At 42.8% G+C, this 26,666-nt stretch overlaps 1 protein-coding gene across 1 annotated transcript; it reads right to left on the reverse strand.

The window, feature by feature from the left end:
* Window positions 1-11: 11 nt before the first annotated feature.
* Window positions 12-25,941, reverse strand: LOC106891814 (dystonin-like). The gene is made up of 11 exons (XM_014948588.1): window positions 25,791-25,941; window positions 25,399-25,525; window positions 23,033-23,095; window positions 21,220-21,455; window positions 19,435-19,564; window positions 17,652-17,851; window positions 15,715-16,210; window positions 13,282-14,756; window positions 2,662-2,823; window positions 1,437-1,607; window positions 12-227 (listed from the first exon to the last, which is right to left on the reverse strand). The coding sequence occupies exons 1-11, from the start codon at window positions 25,914-25,916 to the stop codon at window positions 12-14; spliced, it is 3,402 nt and encodes a 1,133-aa protein (XP_014804074.1). The 5' UTR covers window positions 25,917-25,941.
* Window positions 25,942-26,666: the final 725 nt, after the last annotated feature.

Consider the following 26,666-nt stretch of genomic DNA (forward strand, 5'->3'; position numbering starts at 1 on the left):
CTAATCATCTATCACATGCTATGTCTACATTTTTCAAATCTATGAAATAATTTCAAATACCTTGTTTCAGCTTTAGTGAGCAAGGCATCCCATCGGCTATCCAGCAAACTCAACTGTTTCAGGATTTTCACTTTATCAGCAGGTTCTGCTGACTCTGCAATTTTCTCCCCTTCCCGCTTGATGACCTCAACAGTAGGCTTGCGGTCATCCAGCAACCTCTGGAGAAGCTACAGAGAAAGTCATCAGGCACCAGGTTATTAAGAAACATTGGAATAACACAAGTGGAAAAACAAAAGGAGCTAGACTTTTTGAAAAACCTGTTAAAGCAAAAAAAAAAAAAAAAGAAAAAGGAATACCCATATTGTGATGAAAGTGTGAATAATGCTAATCAAAAAAAGAGACACGCTCCCCTGCCCCCCACCTGCCTTGCTCACTTTAGTTTCTCAATTGTTTTGCTACAACCTCCTTGGTTTCTATGGGGTAAAGATGTGGGGCAGCCCAAAGAGTGAGCATATAAGAGAAATAGTTCTATTTAATACCATTGAGGGAAACAAGCTACTTAGAGTATCTGATATATCTTATAGGAACATTTTTGAGAAAGCTGCATGCCCTTCTAGATTTGGCAACATGAAGACATTTCTGATATATACAGAGATAGGAAAATAGATATAAAAACTATTCTATAATCAACTCACCACTTGTTTGAGATATAATTGAGTTCACTGACCTAGTCCAGTCAATTAACTTCTCCATGAAGAATAAAACACAATTCTGTCTAAAATCCTCCCTTCCTCCATTCTCTAGTTGCCTTTGGTAACATTTTGCCTCTGCAGATATCCCAACACTAACTAACTTTATCCGAAATCTCTGGGTGCCATAGACTGTATGTTTCATAAGCTACGTTATGGTTCATTTTTCTATAACCATTATGAAAATCTGCTAAAGTTGACAACACTGATAGCATCTTTACATTAGCACAGGCCATTTCCCAACAGCATTCCAACTAATTACCAGCAACAATTAGATCACAACGAGGATCAAGAGTCAAGTATTTAAGTCCATAATCTGCAATATTACCTTGCAATTATGATAAAAATTCACTCATTTTTATCTCCTACTTTCCAAATGGCCAAGCACTGATTTTATGCTTTTTCTTTTTCCAATAGGCCTTTAACAACCCTTTCTGGATAACGTTAGCAATTCTAACCAGAGCTCAGATTGCACAGTGTCACTCTTTGTCTTAAGTCCCAGAAGACAAGCACTTCTCCCAGTCCTGGACAGATTCTGGAGTATGGAACAGATGGCTGCTTTAAACACCTCAGCACACTTCAGTGTAATATAATACACTTAAACAGATTTTATGCTTTGTCAAAGACTGGGAATTTATTCTCATTGATCCAAGGGAAGGCAAGATGTTCTTAACGCGTTTCACTTACTTTCTGTTCTTGTATTTGGGCCTTCACAACTTTGAATTCAGCAGATGGTGGTTTTTGATTAGCCACGAGGTCTTCTGTATCGATAAGCCAGCTAAGCAGAGATTCAAGGGCATCCTGAAATCTCCCACAGTGAAGCAGGGCTTCCTGCAACTGTGCAGCACGCTGGGCAACCTGGAAAAAAGCAGAGGATCAGAGTGCACTCACCTTTTCTTTCTTTGAAATAAGCAGCAAAAATCTGTAGAACATCTGGCAACATCACCAACATTCTCATTTTCACAGCTATTTATAAAAGCACTATGGGACAATTTACTATTAATTTTTTGGAGCTACAGGCATCCAATGAAAAGAAGAGATTGACTCCCAGTAGATCAGACTGCTCTAGTTCCCTGCAAGAGATCCTCCTGGTTTGTATAGCTACAGTATTATGAAGTATGTTTGTGTTTCACACAGTCTTATTTTCCTTATAGGAAGACTGAGCCAGGCACCCAAAATAGCAACTCTTAATAATGGACAATAATCCCTTCAAAGGGAAGAAGAAATAGTAAAGGAGAAGGCAAACTGGTGAACCACAGGTGTCCGTGGTTCTGCTGCATCACTCCTTCAGGGAGACAGAGTGGAGGAAAACGAGCACCGCTTCTACTGCCCACCCTTTCCATTTTCCAACAGCAGCTACTGCTGGAAGAGGACTCTTCAAAAACCACAGAAAAACATCTACTGACAGTTTCCCAAAGCATCTCAAGCAATACAATCCTTAAGGTGCTGTGAAGGAAATGTGCCACAAGTCACCCCAAGCTGGGCTGGATCACTGCTGAGGTACAACACTGTACGTGGATGAGCACAACAGAGTGGAAAAAACAGGTGAACAAAGACTGAAGGAGAACTACTTGGAAGTGGCTGGCTATAAATGACAGAGCTACTTTTCCAACCTCCTCGATTGGGTTATCAAAATTCCCTGCTGTGCTTAAGCAGGAAGGAACACACGGTCCTAGAGGAGTCTTTCCTGAATAAAAATCCAGGATAGACCTATAGAAAGTTTGACAAAACCTCCAATTACTAGTGATATCGATCTTATCCTCAGAATTGCCAACAAAGAGATTGTGTGAAGTAATAGAACTCAAGATTCTTAGTGAATATTTAATTTCCTGCATTTTGAAAGACGTCAGCCAGCAAATAATCAAAAAGCAGAACACAAGAAAAGCAGAACAGTAAACAAAATAATAATAACCTTCTTATTAAGAGTCTTCCATCGGGTGTTGACATCCTCAAGGTCATGTTCGAGGTTTTCTGTGTTGGTACTTTTAGCAGCACTTTGAATAAGGCCTTGACCCAACCAATTCACCTCCTGTTGTTTTACTTGCAGGGGTTCGATTTCTTCTTTCTGGAATACCTGCAGTTGAAATCCAAGACACACGTGAAACATTGTATCTTCTGACATAAAACCCATCTGACGTTTACATCACAGTATGTAAACAAAAAACACCCAAACAAACAAAAAGCACTGAAAATTGGTGTCTAGAAGAAAGGAAACCGATCCTCATCAGCACCTTCCTGAAAACAAATTATTCAATCTAAACAGAATAGGCTCAATGTAAACAGAGTAAATGTAATACATCACAGAGGGAAAATGACCTCCACTTCCATGAGTAGTTTTAGACAGGAAGGAAAGAGAGAGAGAGAGAGAGTAGGGGGGAAAGTTTTAGGAAAAAAAAAAAGAAAAAAAGAAAGATATTCTAGCAAAGGAAAAAATTCAAGACTAGCAAAGCTCATTTATCAGTTTAATTACCCACCTACAAAATCTACCAAAAAATGGCACAGAAGGATTGAGTTGTCCTCAAATAAATAACAAACACACACACATCAAGAGAGACAACTGGACACTATTTTCCAAAAAAGCAGAAGTTAAAGTAGTAGTGAAGGAAGAGGCAATTTTTAGGTGAATATAATGGCAACAAGTGAGGAGGAGGCACTACAGATGCTGCTGAAACAGGATCCCTGCGGATGCCCAGGAGAATGGGTTTTCATTCAGAGGGATATTCTTGCAAATTGCCAGGGGTTTGACCACACTCAAAGAGCAGTTTGAGCAGTTTTCTGTTTGCTTTATTTTACTCTTTCAGGTATTTAAGCTTTTTCAGAGCCAAATTATTACCATTAGCAACAGCAATGTAAATCTCCATTTGTATTCAGCTGCATCAGGCTGCACTGACACCAGTGTCAATGAGATCAGAAAATGGCCTGAAGCCCCTGAATTAATTACACAGGCCAGTGAAAAATAACCAATGAATAAACAATGCTAAAAGAATGCTCAACTTTTGACCCTCAATCCTCCTATTTCTATAGCAGCATTCAGTCACAGTTTTGGTGTACACTTAGTGCATTCAAAAGCAACCTTTTCTCAGCATCCTGAAAAGCAGGGATCCCTTTGGACATAGCAGGGACCCTCCTCTTTGGCACCAAACACCCAAGGCGCAGCCCTCAGGTGGCTGAGCACGCTTCTGCCAGGCTTGACAAGTCAATCGAGATGCTAAAGCAACTGCACTAAACGGTAAGGGGTGAAATAAATTAAGCATCCCTAAGAATTTTGTTCCTACGGACAAAAGAACCTCAAGACTTGAAGGCTGTGGTTACACGAACACTGAGAGAGTGCAACCAGCTGGCTGCTCCCAGAAAAAGGAAAAAGCTTGTTGTTTTTCTTGACTGTAGGGTAGGGAGGAGGCAGAATAATATTTCCACACAGAATCAATAACAAATTCTTCTTTTATGTGCCATAAAGCCTCATCTTTTGAGAGCAACGTCCTACTGCAGAGAGGACTGATCTCCACAATCTGCCCTTTACAAACGCATGCATTCTTTGCAGGGAGAAGCTTAAAATAAATTACAATTATTGCCGAGGCCAAAGTTTACCAGAACAACTTAGCAACAAAGCTTGAAGCATCTCGGATTTCAACCAGAGTGGGAAGAAAAAAATTACAGACCCAACAAAACACCCTTTCCCTTATTACAAAGCTTCGCTTCTTAACTCCCTTACCTCATCCACCACTCGCAAGGTCCTGCGCTTGTAATACTACTGTAACGTCAGGATTGCTTTCTGGCACGCAAATGCCAGAGTTGGCTTTGGGGAGAGGCGGGGAGCCTTTAATCTGCCTGCTCTGGAAACCACAAGGATCTGATACCGTCGCTTGTACCTTGATGAGTAAGGCTGAACACACGGGCTGTAGCTGCCCTTGAACCCAGCACCAACCCGGGGGGTGCACGGCCAAACCGGGAGAAACCAGGCACCAGCTGCACAATAAATAACCCTGCCCCACACAGCTGGAAGCAATCATCCCTCCCAGGGTCTGCCCCTAATTCATCTTCTGAACCCACCGCCTCACCTATTTTGGACACTGCCTGTGCTATGCAAATTACACTCATTACTGCATCTGCCAAATTAATAAAAAAAACTTACATTTTTGCAACAACGAAACTTAAAGAAAGCTTTAAACAAATATCTTCCAGGTTGCATTACGGCTACTTCAAAAACCTGTGGATTTTTTTTTTTTTTTAATTACCTTGTTAGACAATAGGCCATTGCAGACTGTATCCAAGGTTTCTTGGATGCCAGTAGTCCAGATATTGCCTTTACTTCTCTCTGGGACAGCTTTTGGACAGTTTACAGGACTATCCAATTCACGCTGTTCAACAGACAACGCCACTTCATTTGAGCCTGTACACGCTAGACTGGATTCCTCTGTATCAGATGAAATCTCGTATTTTGCTAAATCCAAGCTACTAGTATTTACAGCAATATTTGAATAATAAACATCTACATCATGACATCCACCATCCACATAATCCTCCTTTGCTGTTGTGACTCGTGTTTTAGTTTTTTCATGAACTTCATATGCATTTTCCACTTCGTTTTCGTCAAGGGAAATACTTCTCCCATCCCTTTGAAGAGGATCTTCCTGTGCCAGAGTTTTCTCTTTGAAACCTTGTAAGTGAGAGTGTTTGCCCCCCACCTCTTCCTGATCCGTCTCAAATGTCTGCGCGTTGCTTTGTTTTACTTTTCCAGAGGGTAAAACATCATGCAAAGCCAATCTGCAGCTTTCTTTGACAGGGACACTACTGTTTGCAAGCAGTGTGGTTTGCTGCTCTCTGCAAACTGCTGGGAAATAGGGTCTGAACTGACCTACTGCGTGGATATCTTCTGCAGAAGATAAACTTTGTATTTGAGCTTGTTCCCCTGCTAACAGTGTATCTTGCTTTTCTTCCCTTTCTGTTGGAGGGCTGCATAAACCAGAATCATCCTCTTCCGAGGTAAGAGAATTCGTACCCCACTTGCATTTGCCTGATCTAGCTGTATCTGACATATCAGCAGTTTCATTAAAAGAGCATTCGCTTTTATTAGTGTAATCTGAAAAGTTGGGCGGAACAAACATTCTCCACGATCTCCTGTGCTCCTTTTTTTCTGTGTGAGACTTTGCTTTGGGTAACCCAGCTGTCCGAATGATATCGCTGTTCAGTTTGAGAGCATCAAAGATCATTTTTTCATCTAACTTACTAGCTTCACGGCTCCGGAGCTCAAAAACACTGGAAGAAGTAAGGGCACCATTGGAGCACAAAGTGCTGATGTCCAGTGTTCTGTGACTGTAGGGTAAGGTCCGGTCCGTGAAATGCCTCGAGGAGAGGCTGCCCTTGGAGCCCGAATCGATCTGTTCATTCAGCCTCACGGTGTCATAGATGGACCTCTGGGGAACGTAACAGTCCTCAATATTTAGATCTTCATCTTCTTCCCCTTTGCCAACACATGGAGGATTCTGACGTAGACAGTCTGGCCTGCTAAGCGGCTTCCCCATCCTGGAAGTATTTGCACAAGTACACCACTATACCTCTGTTCTCAGGGATGCAGGGGAAACATTTAAAAAACACGCTAGCAGTCTGAAGAATTATAGTAAACTTGCCCTTAGCTTAAGATGCATAGATACGAAATAGACATCACAACTTACGAGGTGGCTGAGGTCATTCATAATCAGTGCATCAGTTTAAATGCAACTTTACCTGGATGTGAGGTTTTTCTCCCCTCCCTCTAAAATATAAAGTGCTTCAGTAAGAAAATTAACAGAAATCTTCCAATGTCACAGAAAAAAAAAAAAAAAAAGTATAGCAAAACCCAGCAATGGCTCAAATATTTCAAACGCTCCACGGAAGGCTTCATCTATTTTTCCAGCTCAGAATCTGTATCTGAAATTCCCGGTTAAGCCTTCCGAATGAGCCAGCGTTACAGAAGGCGGCACGTTATCTTCTGTAGGTGACTTAACTGTAATCCATTTAACTGGTTTGCAGAGTCCCATCTCCTTTATAAATAAAACACGGGGCGGCAGCTTAAAAACACCGAATCCACAGTGGCTGTGTAGGGTTCAGACCAAGGCACGAAGAAAATCTTGTGGGGGGGGTGGGTGGGGAGAAGAAATAAGTTAAATCCAGCCCAGTAAGAATAATAAACCAGCCCTTTACTTTTTTGGCAGCAACTATAAATAACCTTGATCCCGAAAGGCAGCTTATCCTCCTCTTGTACCGGGCTCGTCCGCGGTGCCTCCGCGAGTCCCGCAGGAAAACATCACTTTCTAGCAGCCGAGCCGAGGCGTCCCTTCCATCAGGCGGTCGGAAAAGGCGGGTTTTCAGCCCGATTCTCCCTCCCGGAGAGCTGGGGAGGATCGCGGCGTGTCCCCCAGGAAGGCACGGCGGGTTTACATTCGGCAGGTCCCCCCTCAGAAGCGGCAGCCGCCGGGCCGCCCTCCCTCCTCCCTCCTCATTTCTGAAGCGCAGCTGCCAAGGAGGCGGCCCAGGAGGGAACCCCCCCCACACACACCCCCTCCTTCCCTCAGCGTCCCGCCCGGCGAGGCCGTCCCTCTCCCCGGCTCGCCCCGCGGCCAGGAACGCCCCCGTTTCGCTCCTCAGGCAACATCTGCTCCCGGCCCACCGCTCCGGGGGCTCCTCCGTCCCCTCCTCCTCCTCCTCTTCTCGGTTCCCCACCGCCCCTTCGCCTGCTCCCTCACGGCCGTGTCGCTGCCGTGCGGCGGGCGGGGCCGGGCCGGCGGGGAGGCCTCCTCCTCTTCTCGCCTCAGGCGGCCGGAGGGGGCCAGCCAGCCGAGCCGAGGCGTCCCTTCCATCAGGCGGTCGGAAAAGGCGGGTTTTCAGCCCGATTCTCCCTCCCGGAGAGCTGGGGAGGATCGCGGCGTGTCCCCCAGGAAGGCACGGCGGGTTTACATTCGGCAGGTCCCCCCTCAGAAGCGGCAGCCGCCGGGCCGCCCTCCCTCCTCCCTCCTCATTTCTGAAGCGCAGCTGCCAAGGAGGCGGCCCAGGAGGGAACCCCCCCCACACACACCCCCTCCTTCCCTCAGCGTCCCGCCCGGCGAGGCCGTCCCTCTCCCCGGCTCGCCCCGCGGCCAGGAACGCCCCCGTTTCGCTCCTCAGGCAACATCTGCTCCCGGCCCACCGCTCCGGGGGCTCCTCCGTCCCCTCCTCCTCCTCATCTTCTCGGTTCCCCACCGCCCCTTCGCCTGCTCCCTCACGGCCGTGTCGCTGCCGTGCGGCGGGCGGGGCCGGGCCGGCGGGGAGGCCTCCTCCTCTTCTCGCCTCAGGCGGCCGGAGGGGGCCAGCCGGCGGGCTGCCACCACCCTCCCGTCCCGGCCGGCCCCCAGCGAGGCAGGCGGGGCGCGGTGAGGTGAGGCGAGGCGAGGCGGCACGGCGCCATCCGCCGGGAGACAGGCCGGTAACCATACTCCTGGCGTTCAGCCACCCTGCCCGCTGATAAAGCCGTCGTTTAAATGGACGCTTCCACAGGAAAGGTCAATTGGATGCTTGTCTCTGCGTTGTTTTTTTTAAAAAAAGTACCCCAAACTCGTCTGTAGGTGTTGGAATAGTGAGGCGCGGCTCCGTTTGACAGGGAGAGGGGCCCAGACCTGTCGGGATGCCCTGCGGCCCGGTCCCTGCCTCACAGGGCAACCAGGGACCCGGCAGCGGCAGCCCCCAGCCCCGCTCCCCCCCACAGACACGCCAAAACGCTGGGGAAAAAGAAAAAAACAAAAAAAGTATCTCTATTCAGAAGACTTTCAGGTGAGACTTAGAGCGCCATAAAAACAGCCTAATAGGACAAAGATTGAGGATGGAGCCAGACTTTTCAGCGGTTCCCAGTGAGAGGACGAGGGGCAATGGGCACAAGCTGGACCATGGGAAGTTCCACTCAAATCTGACGAAGAGCTTCTTTGGGGTGAGGGTGGCAGAGCCCTGGAAGAGGCTGCCCAGGGAGGGTGTGGAGTCCCCTTCTCTGGAGATCTTCAAGCCCCGCCTGGATGGAGCCCTGAGTGATGTGCTCTGGGCAACCCTGCTTTGGCAGGGGAGATGGACTGGATGGTCTCTAGAAGGTCCCTTCCAACTCTGACAATTCCGTGATCCCGTTTGGGACATGTATGTCTCTCACATAGTGTTCGACACCTACACTTGTAGCTCACCATCTTGGAGGTGAAGGGCTGGGGGGCTCTGGGGTAACTCCCCAGGAGGAGAAGCTGCTCTGCTGCCTTACAGACTGTAACCCCAAAGAACCAGCACCCCGTGCTGCTCATGTGACAGCACCCACCAGTTACAGTGACAATTCAGACCTCAGCTTAAGGACAGCATATGGCAATTAGTGCTGAAACTTAACACAGGGTATTAACTACAATCAGCTGGAGCTTTCTGCATTAAGCAGGGTACGCTCTGCAAGAAATACAAAGGCACCACACTTCTTGCTTATTGCACATAGAGTCAGCTATGTATCCAAATACTAAAGTCATGAGAGACAAATTCTCTCTTCCACCTCTCTGGTGAGCAGCCATAACAGATTAAAAATACACCAGATACGCACCTCTGGATTATCTAGTTGAGAATATATACTATAATGGTAAAGATGAGTAAAGCATTTTTTGAAGTCCTGTCATCGGTGGTTATTCTCCCCCCAAACACATCCCTACGGAATTCTAAGAGCACTGCACCATTGTATAGAGGGAGTATATAACTGAAATTGGTCTGTATTTGTTCAACAGCAAAATTATTAACATTTAAAAATATTTTACCTTTTTTCACCATATCTACTAAAGACATATGACGCATCAAGTCACTTTCAAATCAAGACTTCAAAAAAAAATTGCTTGTTTTACTGTTGCTTTTCAAGACAGACCCTAACTATAGTAGACCCCCCGAGAAGGTTATTATCTTACTCCAGGGTTTGCAAACCAGCGCATGGGAAATGCAACACTTTTAGTTTCATATTGAGCTTAAAGAGAAACTTCTGATTATTCTTTCAACATTATCTGCCTTCAAAGTGAAAATCAGAGGATGGACACCCTCTACACAACTAACATAAGCCAATTAAAATCTTAGTTCAAGCTCATTGGCAGGAATACCCAGGCTAGCTAAAAATTCCCCTGAAGTCCAATTAGAAGGCAACCTCTAACGACTGCATCTACTTTTGTTCCAAAAATAAAAGCGAAGACCAAATGAACCATATACTGATGAAAGCTGTAACAGCGCCACGTTGGTTTGAGTAAGAAGAATGCCTTTTAATGGCAGTACAAAGAATTGTGCAAAGGTTTCAAGAAGTAAAATAATTCAACTGCTGGGTTTTTTTTTTCTTTCTGCGTTTCAGAAAGAAACTAGCTGCAAACACTGCTCCTACAGCAAACATCCCAGTGCTGTGTGGCTACTCAAACGTGGGGCATTTGGTTCAGCCCACGTGCAAAATTCTTTTGTGTTTGGCTTTTTGAAGAACGGTGGCAGACTTGGTGGCCCTCCACAAACCTAATTTACAGACATTTTCTTTTGGTACCAAATCTATGCATTGCATGCAGACTTTGGGGAAAAAAAGGTCTAACAAAGCTGAGTTAATTAGTAATTAATTTTGTGCGTTTTATATTAATTGAGACAAATTCTTCATTTGATTGCAGTCTTCCTGGAGTACTTTGTGAAATAAGAGTCATGGTTCTAATTTCAAATGAACTCCACTGGAGATTTTCATTTACAGAAAGCAAATTTTCTATCTGCATTGTAAATAAATATAGTTTCACACTGACACTAAGTGCTTTCTATTTAACCTCTATACTGACTTGAAGTAGATTACAAAGAAAGAATATAAACAAGTATGTATATGTATATATGTATGTTATATATATCTAAAAAATACAAATCAAAGCCTGTTTATTTTTTTTAAAAATAACTATGTATTTTAATGTCACGCCAATTATATCTAAAAAGTACAAATCAAAGCCTGTTTATTTTTTTAAAATAACTATGTATTTTAATGTCACGCCAAGAAGACGCACAAAGCTCTATCTCTTTGTACATAAAAATTGGTCAAACCACAAAAAATACCTCTGGCCCATTACACGAGCTCCTTCCCTGAAGAGCCTGAAGATTTCATGTGAATAAATCTATCTACCAAAGAACAACTCTCTGGCTTTACTCTGGAGGAACACAAGCTGATGGCACTTGCCCACAGAAGCTACAGCCGTGAGGAGCCAGACTGTGGTTTTGGAGCCACAGCCACATGTTGAGGTTGTGTGTGTTTGCCTACGTGCACCAACATGTGAGCAAACACACCGGGAGTGGAGCAGGATTTGTGGGAGCCATTCTCCCTACACTTTGCTGCCTCAGGTGAAATTGCTGTCTGGAAGGGTAAAGAGGACGAAGAGGTCCATTACCTACTGTAATTTTGCCCTGTCCCAGTAACGCTCACACCAAGTATTAGGTGAGTAATCGTCCATCCTGATCCTCCTCCTATCAGCCCCCCTTTGCTACCTACCAGCCTCACTTAGTAAAATTTCCTGTTCTGCTCTTCCTATTTCCTTTCTTCAAAGGTTCCCCACTCTGCTGCTTTACTCCTGCATTTGCTCTTCACTTATTTAAACAACCCCTTCACCTTTTCATCGTTTTTCACCTCCTGTTTAATGGCATTGTGTTTTCCCTCAGAAGCAAAAGCAGGGCCTAAAATAGTCGCTTTGAGCAAAACACAGTTCTAAGCTTGTAATTATACCTAATATAAATACCATCCTGGAGTAGACATCTGGCTATAAATACACTGCTATCACTCTTCTCCTTTACGCCTCTCCAGGTCTTTTGGTCTTTTTACCACGCAAGCTCTTTGGACACCATGTCCCCCCAGATCTGCAGAGACCAGAGAAGCCTCTTGCTTCTCAACTGGGCAATTGCTGTGTCTTGTCCAACACCCCCATGAAGGACAACAATGAGACAACACACAGGGAACTGGGTTCTTCTACTCTCTGTTCATCAGGCTGCTGCTCCCTGAAAGCATTGCTCTTTGTAGCCAAAAAAAGATAATATATCTAGAGTAACAAAGACCTGAAGCTGCACTTAATATTTGAAAATACAAGAAATGTGGTAAAATCAGAGATGGCAATTTGGCTACAACTGAAATCCTGCACAGTCAGTGTAAGCAAGAGCTTTTGCTATTTTCATATATCCAAAGTGCTTTACTAACCATATACAAACAAAAGCCATTTGTTTCTCTTTCACATTGAGATAGACTTGTAGGGACACAGTGGCACACTGTTTTAATCCTCCCAGTCTCATGGAATCTCCTCATAATGTAACTATTTGTTCAAGATTTTTGTCTCTATTTATGCATTTTGAAAGCTCATCAGAACTCCCAGTAACTCGCATCCTACATTCCCACAATAAAGTTTTCAGTTTTAGTTTTCCTTTCTAATAGGGTTTAGTTTCAACGAGCCAAACGCACCCTCTGTTGGGCCAAGCACGTAATGACTTTTTTTCCAAGGTCATCTTTTTAACAGCAGGGTTTATCAAATCCTGTTCTGAAGGGTTGGTTTTTATGATTAACTGTGAACTAACGTACAAGTCTGAATCAATATTAGGCTAAAATAAAACCAAAGAATATTCAGTGCTACTAGACAGCCATTAGGAGATTTATGACCTTTTTCAAACACTGCTTACATTTGTAGGAGTCATAAATCTTTCCAGCGAGCACTGGAATTTCATTTATTGTAACCTAAAAAAGGCAAGTATATGTACTTCATTCCAGCATCAAAGCATAATTAACGCCCACTAACACTGCAATGCATTTTTTTTTTTTGAGCTGGACAAGGATTTCTAACTGGCCCATTAAAAAAGTGACACACAGTGCATTTTGGCTAAGGATGCTGGAGTAAACTCCCAATATAAAAGGGGGCTTATTTTACCTGATTTCTTCTTATTAGGGTGTTTCTAGGTAAGGGTGGGATTCAGTGAGGTAAAACTGGCTGGTGGATCAGAACAGAAAATGGCAAAAGGTAAGGTCTTAAACCAAAAATACGCTGAGGCAGGTACCCACGTGAAAAAAACCCTCAACTACTCAGCTGAGCAAAGGGCCCATGGGCTGGTGTTGCACCACTGGAGTCTCACACCACAGCCAGGGAGAAAGTTTGCGTAATACACACAACATCAGAATAAAACCAAGGAAACCAGGTGGTGAAGAGAGGTGAAGAGGGAACTGGGCTGCAGGAACTGCCAGCTGGGATGCAAAGTCAGCAGAATCTGCTAAGCGGTGGCTTTTCTGCAGCCCAAGAGGATATCCCATTTCAAACAGGTAAAAAGCACGCAGGTAGAACTGACTGCTGTGAGAGAAGACTTATCCAAGGCCTGTGCTTAACCACCCCTTTCACAGTGATATTTAATAAAACTGCATCGTGGTAAAATACTTTAGAGTAGTAAGAAAGAACTCCAAGGCCTGTGCTTAACCAACCCCTTTCACAGTGATATTTAATAAAATTGCATTATGGTAAAATACTTTAGAGTAGTAAGAAAGAACTCTTCCTACCTTGAATGTATCCAGCTGCTGATTAATCGTCTCTGTTTCCATTCCAACAGGACCTTGGGACTCTTCATGTTCTTCAGCTCTCCTAAGCAGACTCGAAAATTCTTTCAGCTTACTGTAAAACTCCTCTACACGGCTAATAGTCCCCTCCACTTGATCTTCCCTGGCTTTTGCTCTGTCGAGTAGCTTGTTGCACTGTTTATTTAAAGCTTCCAGGTCTCTTTTTATACCAACAAGATCAGGAGAATCTTCACCTTCTGTGGCTAGCATCATTTTACAGTTTTTATTAGCGTTTTCGTTATTCATTATAAGATCCTCCAGCTTTTTCAGGCAACATTTGATGTCCTTTCTCTGTGATTGCAGTACCTCGAGATCTCTCCCCACCGGAGCCATGCTATCAAGTTCATCATCAAACTCTGCAAACTGAGAGAACATCTCTCGGATCCTGTTTTGGAAATGGCCAATTCCTTGAAGTTTTGTCTCTAAAAACGAGCACCTATCTTCAACCTGCTGGCTCACGGCAGTGTATTCTTGCTCCAAAGATTCAGCTTGGAGCAGGAGGTCAGAAACACCAGCTGAATCAGAAGCTTCTACCACAAGGTCTTGGGCAACCTTCTTTGCTAGATCAACGTGAGGTTTTAAAGCCTGCAAAGCTTTCTGCTGGGCCTGCATCATCGTCAGGTGTTTGTTACTGAATGACTGAGGTCCAAGTAAGTTGTGAGCTTCCAGGTGCTCTTTGGCATTTTTAAGCTGTTTTTCAGTTTCCCTGGATGATTCCTGAAACTCTTTCAGCCTTTGTGCCATATTTTCCAAGCTCTCTCTTTTCTTATGTAACTGTTCTGTCACCACATTCACTTTCTGATTCAGCACCTTAGTTTCTTCTTGAACAACTTCTTTATCTGTTTGACTTGCATTGAGCAAACTTTCAGCAGTATTATTTAACAGCTCCACCATCCCATGGTGTTTATCCAGGTCCTTCTGCCAGGCCCTCACCTGAACAATAGAATTCTCTATTTCAACAGGGTTTATGCCAACTTTTAATTCACCCACGTTGCTTTGGCACTTCTCTATCCATGGCTGCAGATTTTCGACATGCTGCTTGTATTTGAGGGCTTTCTCCAGACAATCTGTTAATTTTTCTTGCCTTTCTTTTACCTGCTTATTCATTTCATCCCAGTTACTTCGGAGTGTGGCAATTTGGGATTGTAACGCTGCTTTGTCAGCTCCTTGAGTCTTCTGTAAGATACTTTCTCCTTCTGCAACAATTCTTTCGTATGAACTGATCTGATCAGTCATGGTCTTCTGAAAATCTTTCTGTTCTTCAATTAGTGATTGCAAGGCATCAAGTTTGGCTGACACGGGACGAGCCTGGTTCAGCTCTTCTTTCTTTTTGCCCAGCCAGGCTTGGAAGTCCTTAGATGTTTGCTGGAACTGATGGGAAGCGGCATACGCCGACTGGAGCTGCTGAACGTGGTTATCTACAAAAGAGAAGACAGCACAGAGGTTCATTATCAGAATTTGCCAATATTCAGTGAAGCCATAATAATTAATATTGATTCTATTAGGAATGAATATTCATGAAAGGAAGGACTGTCCTTAGTAGGTGGTGGTTGACTGGAAGGCAACCAAGATTTTTGCAAGGGACAGCCTTGTGCCCGTACTGCAGCAGAGCAGTGAAGGCATTTGGACACGAATCAGATGAGGTGAGTTTAGCCAACCTGTGTCTGCAGGATTCCCATTCAGGGAGTGAAAAACACACAGTTGTGTTGCGTGGTGTTATGGAGTGAAATCACAGGGAATATTAAGTAATCTAGCCTAGTATTGTCTAACTCCTGGCCTGCAGGCAATATGTGTTCTTAGAGAGATCCTTTGAAGTTCCTCGTGACCAGAGGAAATTAAAAAGCTAAAACTGAGGCTGTCAGGGAGAGCAAAGTATGATATTGCTTGCAGTGTATTACTTGCTCAGTTCTGCTGCTCACAGGGCAAGGGAAGGCTGCAGGCTACTGGCCCCCTTCTTTTACAGGCAGTTTTATACAATTACCGCTGCGCTTCACCAAGCCAGTAACTGGTGCTTGCCTAAAAATGACAATTTGGGTTAACACTCTGCACCTCTGCTGTTAGTTAGCTCAGTGAACAGCATCCTCTTTTGGTATTCTAATTCACTGAAGATGCACCTGAAGGAAGAGGTGAAAAAAGCAGCCCTGGTGTTGTGCTTCACATTCTCTCCAGAACTGTTCCCTACAGATCCCAAGTATCATTTTCACCTGCTCAAGGTACGGGAACCTTCCTACATTCTAACGTACAACTGTTTGGGAGTTGGATTGGAGAGAGAGCTGGCATTAGGCTCAGCTCACTCATCATCTCTGTAAAGACACGTAAGACTATGATGCTTTACTTTATGCCTTAGTTGCTATTTTCCTTTAAATAAATACTAACCTGATTTCTGCTCAAGATCCTTAAACGATTTTAAGATGCCATCTAATTGTCTCGTCAGTTCTGCTTTCAAATACTCTTCTCCAACCAGCGCTGACAGCTCTTCACAAAGAGCTCGAGCTGCATTTATATTCTTCATTTCCTGCTCTATTTCCTCCTTCATTTCTCTAGCAATTTCCAGCTGTTGTTTCACAGCATCAGGTTGTGTACTCACAGCCAGGCTGCTGCTTAGTTTGCTATCCAAGGCACTTAGCTTATCAGACAAACTTCTGAGTAGACTTTGATACTCTGTGCTTTTCACAATGGCTTGGTCAATTCGGTCACATCTGTTCCTCAGTTGGCCAGTGAGGCTGTCCCACTTCTGTGCCACAGCTGCCAGCTGCTCTTTCACAATCTCGTGGGAGGGTGGATGTTCACCAGGTCTCTTCAGGATCCCTTCACCAGCCACGGTTAACTGCTCGTATTGGGGCTTTCTGGTGTCAAACTCTTTGAGCAGAATCTGGGAAGAAAGAAAATTTTAAAAAGCATTTACCTCACAGAAAAAAAAAAAAAACCACAAACACCAGCAAAGTGCTTCTGACAAAACTCTTGTAGAATTTATTGTAGCTAAGATCTCACTGATTGAGTCACCAATCTCAGAATTCAAAACCCAGTGAAATGATTGTATCTTCTACACATAAACTGTGTTGTTTCCAAGCGTTTACGCCAAATAACCAGGAAAAATGAGGTTAATTTACACATCATCTAATAGAAATCCAATCAGCAGATGCAAGTAAACAATGAATTCTGTTAATACTACAGTAATTAAGTAACTGTACCAAGTAAAACAATCGCTATTTAGTTTCAAGCACTGTCGACAGTTTCAATATTTGTCTCTAGAACTTCAAAGAAGGTGTATTCTGACATAATAGTGCAATGTATTCCTTTAGAACAGAGAATATTTGGATAATTCACAAAATGACTGAATGTAAACTTTAAGACCTTTAAAGTTTACATCACTGGTTCCCAGTATTATTTTTTTTTTGACAGCAAGTCATAGTGCCTGCAGAAAAAGGAACCAATACAATTGTTTTACTTTACAGAACATTCTAAAGCCTTTCTTTTAAATTCAATTAGGTTTAACTTTTAAGGACTGTTAAGTGATACATTATAGTCTTATGCCAGCTGTCTAACTTTTTGAAGCACTTACAAACCAATATTAAGTCACTTTTACATAGTATTAGAATATAATTTGTTTAAAACACTTCATTTTAATCAACATTGATATGCCAGCTTTAATAATATTTTTGCAAAATGAGACTGCTATTTCTCATCACGGTTCAAAATAACTGGCAGCAACAGAAATGTTTGAAATTAAAATCTCTAGTTCCTGCAACTTGGTCCAATTTAACTTTTGCTTCCTTTGTCTGCAGTTTGCTGCATTTCTGTAAGTAAACTACTTTTTCCTTATACTTTTTCTTCTGTCTTTCACACTCTTGGCCCCATTACCTAGTCACAGTACTGCATTTCACTTGCCTTCGTGATTTTATTAGCTACTGGCACAGTCAAGTGAGTAAAATCTCAAAAAGCTAGTTCTAGAGCATAGACTGTATATGAGGACTGATTTTAAAATACAATCTCAAATGAATAAAACTTCAAAGGAACATTTTCATTCGACTATAGAGAAGCCACAGTACAGTGAAAACACAGAAACATATCAGAGGTTCAGTATCTCCTCAACATTTTTTTCCTTTAGCTGTTCTGATCTCTCTTCACTTTTATGATAATTTTTCTCTTGTAATTACTGTAGTCCAGTGTGACTTAAGCTGGTATTTCCTGATAAACAAACATAATAGCTCAAACTAACTGCGCTGTACTCTATCTAAATGCAAAACAGCACTTTGCTAATAGCAACAAAGCAGAAGAAACTTAATTAACTAATGCATATTGGCATGACTCACCTGAACCTGCTGCTTTTGTGTCTTCAGCATGTTAGGATCAATGGAGAGCGGTCCCAGCACGCTGACCATTAGCTCTTTTTCTACAAGCCAGTGCTTTAATTGGGCTTCTGTCGTATTGAACTGCGTCAAGTAATTCGAAGATTCCTCCAGTTTTTGTTGTCTTTCAGATGTAACTTGACTGAGGTATTGCCACTTGGAATCTAACAATGATAACGTTAACATATTGCATGCTTGTTCTAGCAGATGGGCTGTCAGACAGCAGACTCTATACGAAACATAAACAGAGCTCTCTAATAAGGCTCCTTGCTGATTAACTCCAGATGCCTTATTGCAGTGACTGGGCAGATACATCTTTTAACAGGCACATTCATACACACTCGGGCCAACGTCTGCACTTTAGCACAGCCACGTGCAGAATTTTTAGAGCAATGAATATACAACATGTAATAAAACTGGATGAGAATATTACTAAGTGAAGGACTGCCAAATTCAGGCGTCGGTCTCAAATGAGAGAAAAGCCAAAGAACTGTACTCAGGATAACTTAGGTGCCTGATTTAGACAGACAGAGATAGAAATCTTCCCGCTTATTCAGGAAAAAGAAAGACACTTTTCCAGGGGTGAGGAGAAACCCTAACTTAGTCTTCTCCTCTGAAAAAAGAGCACACTTCTTTGGAACGTTTGTATTAGGAGCCCGTGGGGATTAACTGCCTCATTTAAACATCAAAACCAGGCACTTAATGACAGGCAAATGAAATTACTTCTGCGCCCAGGTATTTCAAAAGCACCGTGTGAGCTCAGGTTCACACTTAGGCCAAGCTACAGTCTCTTCACCTTGTGGAAAGTGGCTTCCAGAGCAGCCCTTGAGCCTTACTGCCTTGTAACCTCCCCCTTCCCTCTGCAATACCATCAGTGCTTGCTCAGCCAGCCCTGATATTTTGCTAACTCTCCTTGTCCCCAGATCTCATCTGTGTTCTCTCAGTCTTTTTTCCCACTTCACTGCCTTTGACCTTTGCTCATTCTGTATTCATTCCCTTCCAACGCTACTTCAGTTCTCTCGAAGACCTTACCTGTTTCATGAAAAGTTAAGTCTTTCAGAGTTTCACTTAAAACAGGATATATGGGGAAAAAATCTCAGCTTCAAAATTAGTATTGGTGTAGCTATAGACACATCTATCAGTTTGAAACAAGATGGACCTATGATTTATTTAAAATACGACATGAAGAATTTTTAAAAGCTCTTCAAAATTATGCATTGCAGTATCTTAAAATCCATTGTCCAAACGTGGTCATTTCCAAGATTTTTTGGCAAAATTTACGGAATGACTTTTAGAAAATGGTAAAAAGCCACCAAAACCAATGACAAAAGCCGCTACCGCAGGGGGAAAAAGCACGCAGAGAAGCATTACCAACAACTCAAACTGTTCTTTCCATGAAATTAGAAGAAACTTAATTTGTTCCATTTTGTAAGAACAACATGTGTATCTGGAGCAATAACTGACCAGCCAGGTTTTAGCCACACGCTGTTTGGAAGAGATAAAGCCCTCTCAAACAGGGAGTCATCTGTAGCCCCTCTCAACTGCACTCATACACATTCGAAGCCCACGGACACCAGTGGAATTACTCCACATTTACACTCTCAGAAAGGGAGTTATTTCCACACAATCTAAAGGATAGAAGGGAGTGAGATATGAAAAATACTAGGGATTTATAATACGTTAAAAAAATGCATAATAAACCAACTTCCAAACAAGTCTGAGCTATAACACAGCTTTGCTGAAGTACCTATTTTATCCAGCACTTGTCTCCACTTGGGTGCCTCGGGGGAGTTGGGGTTCTTCTCCAGCAGCTCTGTCACTTTGTCCTTTAGTTCCTGCACTTTATTCGCACTTTGCTTTAATTCGGTTTCAAAAAGCTGCAAATTCAAGTGATAAAATAAACAAATAAGAGACTGGGAAGAACAGTAAAGTCTGAGTTTGAAGTCCGTAATAGTGAGATGCCAAGCACAGAGATAAACAATAAATATCTATAAGCACATGTATACTACATTTCTTACATAAATCTCAAAACACTTTGTAATGGCCTATGTTGCCGGTCAATTTTTTTTGGAAGAGACAACCTGACAGATTTAAATTATATTAATAATAATTATTATTATTGTTTCATTTGAACAAGTGACAGAACTAGAAGAATTCAGATAAATAAGATCCCCCAGGTCCCACCATATTCACATCCACTTGGAATCTGTTCTTTTACAGAAGGCAGAGCACAGTTCACAGCAGAAATAACCCAGCTGGCACCCACAGGAGTGTGGGGGAGCTTCACTTACCTCAGTGGGAGCCCTGCTGTCACAGACAGACTGCTTTTTAGATCTCCTAGAACTGTAATTTAAAGAGCACCATAGCTCAAAGTGTAGACCTAGCAGGAAACTGAGATGCCCCAGCAATTCCTAATTTGTGCCGTTCTTATAAACAGGAGTGAAGACTCCTTATGCAAAAAGGCTCCCTGGCAAAGGGCTCTTCTAGGAATATTCTGAAGTAACAAAGCTTACCTTATGGAACACATTTTAATTATCCCAAACCCACTAAAACAAACACTGACAAACCTGTGCTTGATTTAGAACTTTTACTAAAAGGTCCAACTGCACCAGAAGGATGCCTCTTGCCTGAGCATCCCTCAGTTTTCCACTTAGCTGTGTATACTCTTCTATTACTACACTGGGGGTAAGATGGTCATGTCAGCTTTGCACGTTCTCTGATCAAAAATAAGGAGCTAGCTTTCTTCCACGTGTAGTCTGCATTTTAGGACTGAATGTTATCAATGTCTAAGGAAAGTCAGTAGCTGTTCAGGTTAACTTTTAAGGGTGACCTGCCAAATATAAGTACCTCAGGTGAATCAAATTCCGTCCTCGTTATTCACAATCACAAGCAAGGAAAGAATTTTCCCTGACAGTTACATTTCCCTTCCAAAATGAACCTCTACACGTGTAAATCTCGTCCTTCATTGCTAGAGAGGCGTATGTCTCCAACACAGGACAGAGGCTTACTGCTGATTCAGTGCTTTTCTGCTATCAGTGTGACAGAGGGGAGGAGACTGTGGTGCAGCTCTGGAACTTAACAAGCGTGACGTGGCTCTGAAGAGAAACACTGCCCTGGAATAAGCATAAGCCGCTGCAGCTGCGGAGACCAGGAGGTCTGTGGAGTGTCAGTGAAACAGCAGCTGCAGAAACAGCTTTTGGACAGATACAGCCCTTCAGATCTAACAAGCCATCCAGTATGCACCTCTAAACCACTAAGGAGATCAAAAAAAAGTTTATTGCATAATCAATATAGCCTCACCTATTTAAACTGGCCACCAAAATGATTATTTTTTGACCTGCACAACTCCTCCTCTCTGACACGGTGCCCCTTTTACTCCACTGACACAGTTCATCAGATTTGCTCTAAGCCTGACTGGCATACTTACTGGGATTATTGAAATACTCTCTGCAACATTAAGCTAGGCTGAGATATCAGTTATGCAAATAGAATTTAATAACTGCAAGAAAGTGTTTTTGGAGGCACAAAGTACCTTATGTTGCTCAACTTGGGCTTTAACCGCTTCACTATCAGCTGGAGCAGCTTCCCAGTCTGATGCTGTTTTGTCCATTTTTTGCAACCACTGCATCATTGAGGTCGACTCTTCCTGAATATTCTGCATTTTTGAAAGCATGTTTTCTAGTTCTGAGATCTTTTCCTTCAATAAAACGCCCAAATCTTCATAACTGTGATTCACATCAGACATAGCTTGTTGAACAGCTGTCAGTTCTGCAGAAGGAGAGATGCCCAAAGCTTGTGTTAGAGGTTACAAGCCCTTCAGACAACACAGAGACTTCAAGAACTTCTAAACAGTCAGTGCTTTGAGTTAAGCAGCCAACAGTCCCCCAGACAAGAACCTGCTGGATGTGGTCAGAGCGATTTCTAGTTCACTCTACATGTGGTCACGCTGCAGCTGAATGACCTAATCCTGGGGTGTGAACTGCAGGTGCTGCTCATTTCACAGAAAATCATTCATTACTCCTCATTTCACAGAAAATCATCACTTTCATACACACAGGTACACAAATACATTACAATCTTTCTACCCGTTGTTATTTTTACTATTTTAAGCAAAAATTCCATGACGAAAAAGTTCAACGTACTGGACTAGAGTTCAGTTACTTATATATATGACAGCCTGACATTACTGCAGTCATATTTTACTCACATTTATGTGCCATTATTAATGTATTTTATCACTGAGAGAGCAGTGCAGGCAGACTGTGCCCTAAGCAGACTGCAGTTGAGGAGAACAGACACTGCAGACTCGGGCCATGGTAAGTGGCTATCCAGAAGCACAAAGTGCCCGTGTGAGCTCCTTTCTTTCTGTCAAGGGGCTGGTGACATAAAGTGATATAAATGTATGGCAAATGGGTGTCTTTGTATGGGTATGTTTGTGTGCATGCCTGGTGTGAATGCTGCTGAGTGTTAAAAAGTTTCAAACCATGTACACAGGTGCTAGAATTTTCTCAAAAGCCACACGTTACATTAAAATAGCTATCCCTGATACATTTATAGAAGCACCTACTGATTCAGAGACCACAGCCAAATTTGATCTGTCTTCAAAGAACATACCAACGTAGGTATTTTTACAATTAATTTTAATATCACATCCTAATGAATATAGTTTCCTTACTTGATGGTGATATGACTGGATAGCCAAAGGTAGGTATTTTTACAATTAATTTTAGTATCACGTCCTAATGAATATAGTTTCCTTACTTGATGGTGATATGACTGGATATTAGGAAAGAATTTTTCACAGAAAGAGTGGTCAGACACTGGAACAGGCTGCCCAGGGAGGTGGTGGAGTCACCATCCCCCGATGAGTTTAAGAGTCGGTTAGATGTGGTGTTGGGGGATATGGTGTGGGGGAGAACTTTGTAGAGTAGGGTGATAATTACAGAATCACAGAATCTTCTAGGTTGGAAGGGACCTCAAAGATCATCTTGTCCAACCATCAACCTAACTGACAAAAATAGACACCCACACAACAAACAAGAAGCATCACCATCACTAAACCAGACCTCCCAGCACCACATCATCAACCCATCTTTTGAACACCTCCAGGGATGGTGCCTCAACCACCTCCCTGGGCAGCCCATTCCAATGGCTGAGAACCCTTTTCAGTGAAAATAATTGGACTCGATGATCCCAAGGGTCTTTTCCAACCTGAATGATTCGATGATTCTATGAAATTTCAGTCTGGTACTGACTGCTACAAGCAGACTTACATGCCAAATTTTAAAAATACTTACATATTTAGAAGTGCATTTTTTTAATCACATCCTGAAATTTTTACTGACCTTTGTTTTTCAGGACATCCTGAGTTCCTGGAGCTCCTCCTTCTCCATTTAACATTGTGCCACCTGTGGATCAAGAGAGACCAAGTTCCATGCTTATCTGGGCCTTTTCCCACCAAAATCCCAACACTGCATTTCCTCTTCAAAAACAACACGATAAGAGCTCTTATTATAGTATTAAAGAAGTCTCTAAATGCTAACCTTGTAATAGCAAATATTTTATTTCAATTGTTTTATATATTTCAGGTTGTTTTATGTTTTAAGCTGCTCCAGCCAGCTAGCACCATCAGTGGTGCCACATATGCAGACCATATGCACGGCCAGGGGGTGTGCACATGGATACACGTGTAAGTGTGCACACAGGCATGATGTATAAGCAGTTCTACCCCTCTGAATACTATGCTAAATGAATGACTACAGTGGACAAAGGTCCATGCCCAGCTGTGAGGTCTACTCTCCTCCATATGGTTAACATCACTTCCTTCTTCTCCCCAAAGGGAACCTACTGAGAACATGGCTTCACCCAGCCATGCCTGGGCCAGCTGGCAACACAGACTCGGTTAACGGTTGGCCTCGAGGATCTTAAGGGTCTTTTCCAACCTAAATGATTCTGTGATTAAGCAGGACCTTACCCCTGCACAAAAAGCTATTTATACCAACCCAAATCCCTCCCTATCTTGTGTTGAGACCATGCTCCATGACAGGGACCGCACCGTGGAGTCCTTACTGTCACTCGGGGGCAGCCACTCACTCGCCCAGGCAGCCCTACTAATTAAACATCCTTTCAAAGCCTCTGGAAGGAGGGCTACGTGGGCTTTGGAAAAGGGGCACACGTTCAAGCCACGGAGAACGCCAAGGAGAATCACTTCCCGCTCTCCTGCGCATACGTATTCCCAGATGAGCAATTAACAGAGAAAGATTAACGGTTGCCTTGGAAAAGGCTACGCATCCACTCCACAGTACCAGCTGGACAGTGAGGACCACATTAGAGGCAGCTGGAGGATGGCAGCAGAAAATAAACCAGATAAGAGAAGGCACGGGCCCCAGCCCAGAGCCTTGTAAATCTTCATGGTCTATTAGCTGGACTCCAGCATTTCTAACTGTGATTAAGTGATACACAGTGCAGCTCTTGTCTAGGAGGGAGAATACTCTAGGCTGGAGGATTACAGCTGCTTTTCTATGCTAGTTATTTAATTATTTTTCTATTTGGATGCATAGGAGTAGAGAAAGGGGCAGAGAAAAGAGTCCGAATATCCCATATAAGGTTCAAAAATGTCCTTTGAAAGCTTTAAAATTTGAACAAGAATGAAACCAGAGGCAGCTACTACAAAGAGATGTGAAAAAGGAAGTGCTCTACTCTTGCCAAAGAGGTATTCTCAATTGGGGGAGGGAAGTCTCCATCCTCCCAGTCCTTTTCAGATGATTAGTGAAGGCCAACATGTTCAAATTGACTAGTTTTGGAAATAAATTCAAGAACTGACTGATGTGCTTATGGCTATTAAAAGACCCTTGGTACAACATGCCTTGAACGATGGCTTGGTTTCTGTAAAACAAATTAACGCTTAAACACTAGAATGCAGAAAAACATGGAAATAGATTTGCTGTCTTTAAAATCAGATTATTGGTAAAAAGGATTTAGCTAAAGCTCCAGACTGGAAACACATTTTGGCCCAAGAAAGTCACGCTAGGCTATGGAGCTGCTTCCCTTCCGTGCTGTTGTTCAACTAAAATACTGACTAGCATTAATTATGCTGTCATATTGGGATGATAATGTTTGCCTAGGCTCAATTTTTAGACAAACCATGTCCTTACCACCCTTCTAACAAAAACTCTACAACTCTTGAAAACTTTATGTGTTTGTTTGGGGTCACACAGAGCAGCCTTGTGGCCATGAAAGAAGTCTCTCTGTGCCAGCAAAGGTGTGTGGGTACATCAGGGTTTGCAAAAGAAGGGTTTGCATTTGTCCTGCTTGCAGACTTGGTGGGTGTGTGAAGCACTGAACACCTATCAGAATAAGTCCATTTCTCATTATCTGAACTTTGCTGGGATGAGATGAAGGCAAATGTGACACTATTAATTTTTGTCATTATCTGGGAATCATATAGTGAAGTAACAGCTTGAGGACCTGTTAATCATTTACATCAAAGGGCTCTTCTGCTGTTGGCAGCACAAAGCCATCAGAATGTACTGAATTACTGCAGCAGGGAGTTGAACAACAGTCACAGCAAACAAGGGTCGGAACAGACCTGGCTGACTGACTTCTCACAAGCCATAATGTTCAGAGAGCTATCCACGGGTGAGATATTTTTACCTTTAAGGTTTTAAAAACTCCTGAAATGTTAGGCTTACCTGGTTATACAAATGCATACCTGATTTTGCAACTGCTCTCAGTTTGGCAGGAGAAGTCACAGCAGTGATTAGGTTACACAGCAATGTTCCTCTGCTATTCATTTTCTGCAGTTCAGGTGCTTTTAATGTCCATTCATCTTTTAAAGTCTAATTAAGAAAAAGAGTAATTTGTCCATTACAAAACTGATTTCAGACTTAAGAGATCTAGTGTAGAGAAAGGAATAACCTTTCTATTTGGGAATCCCTTGCAGTATATCCAAACACAGAAAGGAAACAGGAATGTAAATGTAGACTGCAAGCTCCCTAATCCCAATTACTGGGGTTGCTTACCCCTTAAGTTTGTGCTTTTATGTTACTAATAGATGCCCTATTTCCTGCAGCCATATTTCACTTCTCATCTACAATGTCTTACCAATGTGTCTTCCAAAGGTTTCTTTAACTCCTCTGTATTCAGAGAGGGTTGCGCTGCTGGAATTCGTTCTGTTGTCTCTTTTATCCATTTCTTTAGTGATTCTACAAGGAGCTCAAAAGTATCCATTTGTTTCTGACAAGATGATACATCCTCCTCTCTATACAATTAAAGACAACAAAAGAAATTGAGCACTGAATCTCCGTATTCCTTCTGATAATTAAACCAACAGATATTATCAATCTGGTATTGCTATTCCTAAATTCAAAGAGCCGCAAAACCTAATTTTATGGAAATGAGCAGAATGTGGAAAATTTACTCTTGCTGTACAGGTAACTTACATGGAAGCTGTAATAATTTCTCTAGTTCTCCTTTGCAGCCTGATTCTAAACAGCACTCTACAGTAATTTGCAAAAGCAGCAATTGATATTCTATCAGAGAAGGGGAGAAGTATGGTTCTCTTAGAACTAACAAGACTCCCCTGAACGTCACAAAATTTAAAGAGTTACTTATCTTTACAGGCAACATGAGAGCTCTTGAACCAGACAAAGTATCTACAGAGACATTTCCAAACAGAATCTCTCTTTTATTTTTTTTTTTTTTTAATAAAGCCCCCTTCATACTCTGTGATGAACTGCAACCCTTTGAGATCGCATGCACGGGCCCCAGCCCAGAGCCTTGTAAATCTTCATGGTCTATTAGCTGGACTCCAGCATTTCTAACTGTGATTAAGTGATACACAGTGCAGCTCTTGTCTAGGAGGGAGAATACTCTAGGCTGGAGGATTACAGCTGCTTTTCTATGCTAGTTATTTAATTATTTTTCTATTTGGATGCATAGGAGTAGAGAAAGGGGCAGAGAAAAGAGTCCGAATATCCC

Source organism: Calidris pugnax, unplaced genomic scaffold (assembly GCF_001431845.1).
Source record: "Calidris pugnax isolate Ruff unplaced genomic scaffold, ASM143184v1 scaffold163, whole genome shotgun sequence".
In the NCBI taxonomy this organism is placed as follows: Eukaryota; Metazoa; Chordata; class Aves; order Charadriiformes; family Scolopacidae; genus Calidris; species Calidris pugnax.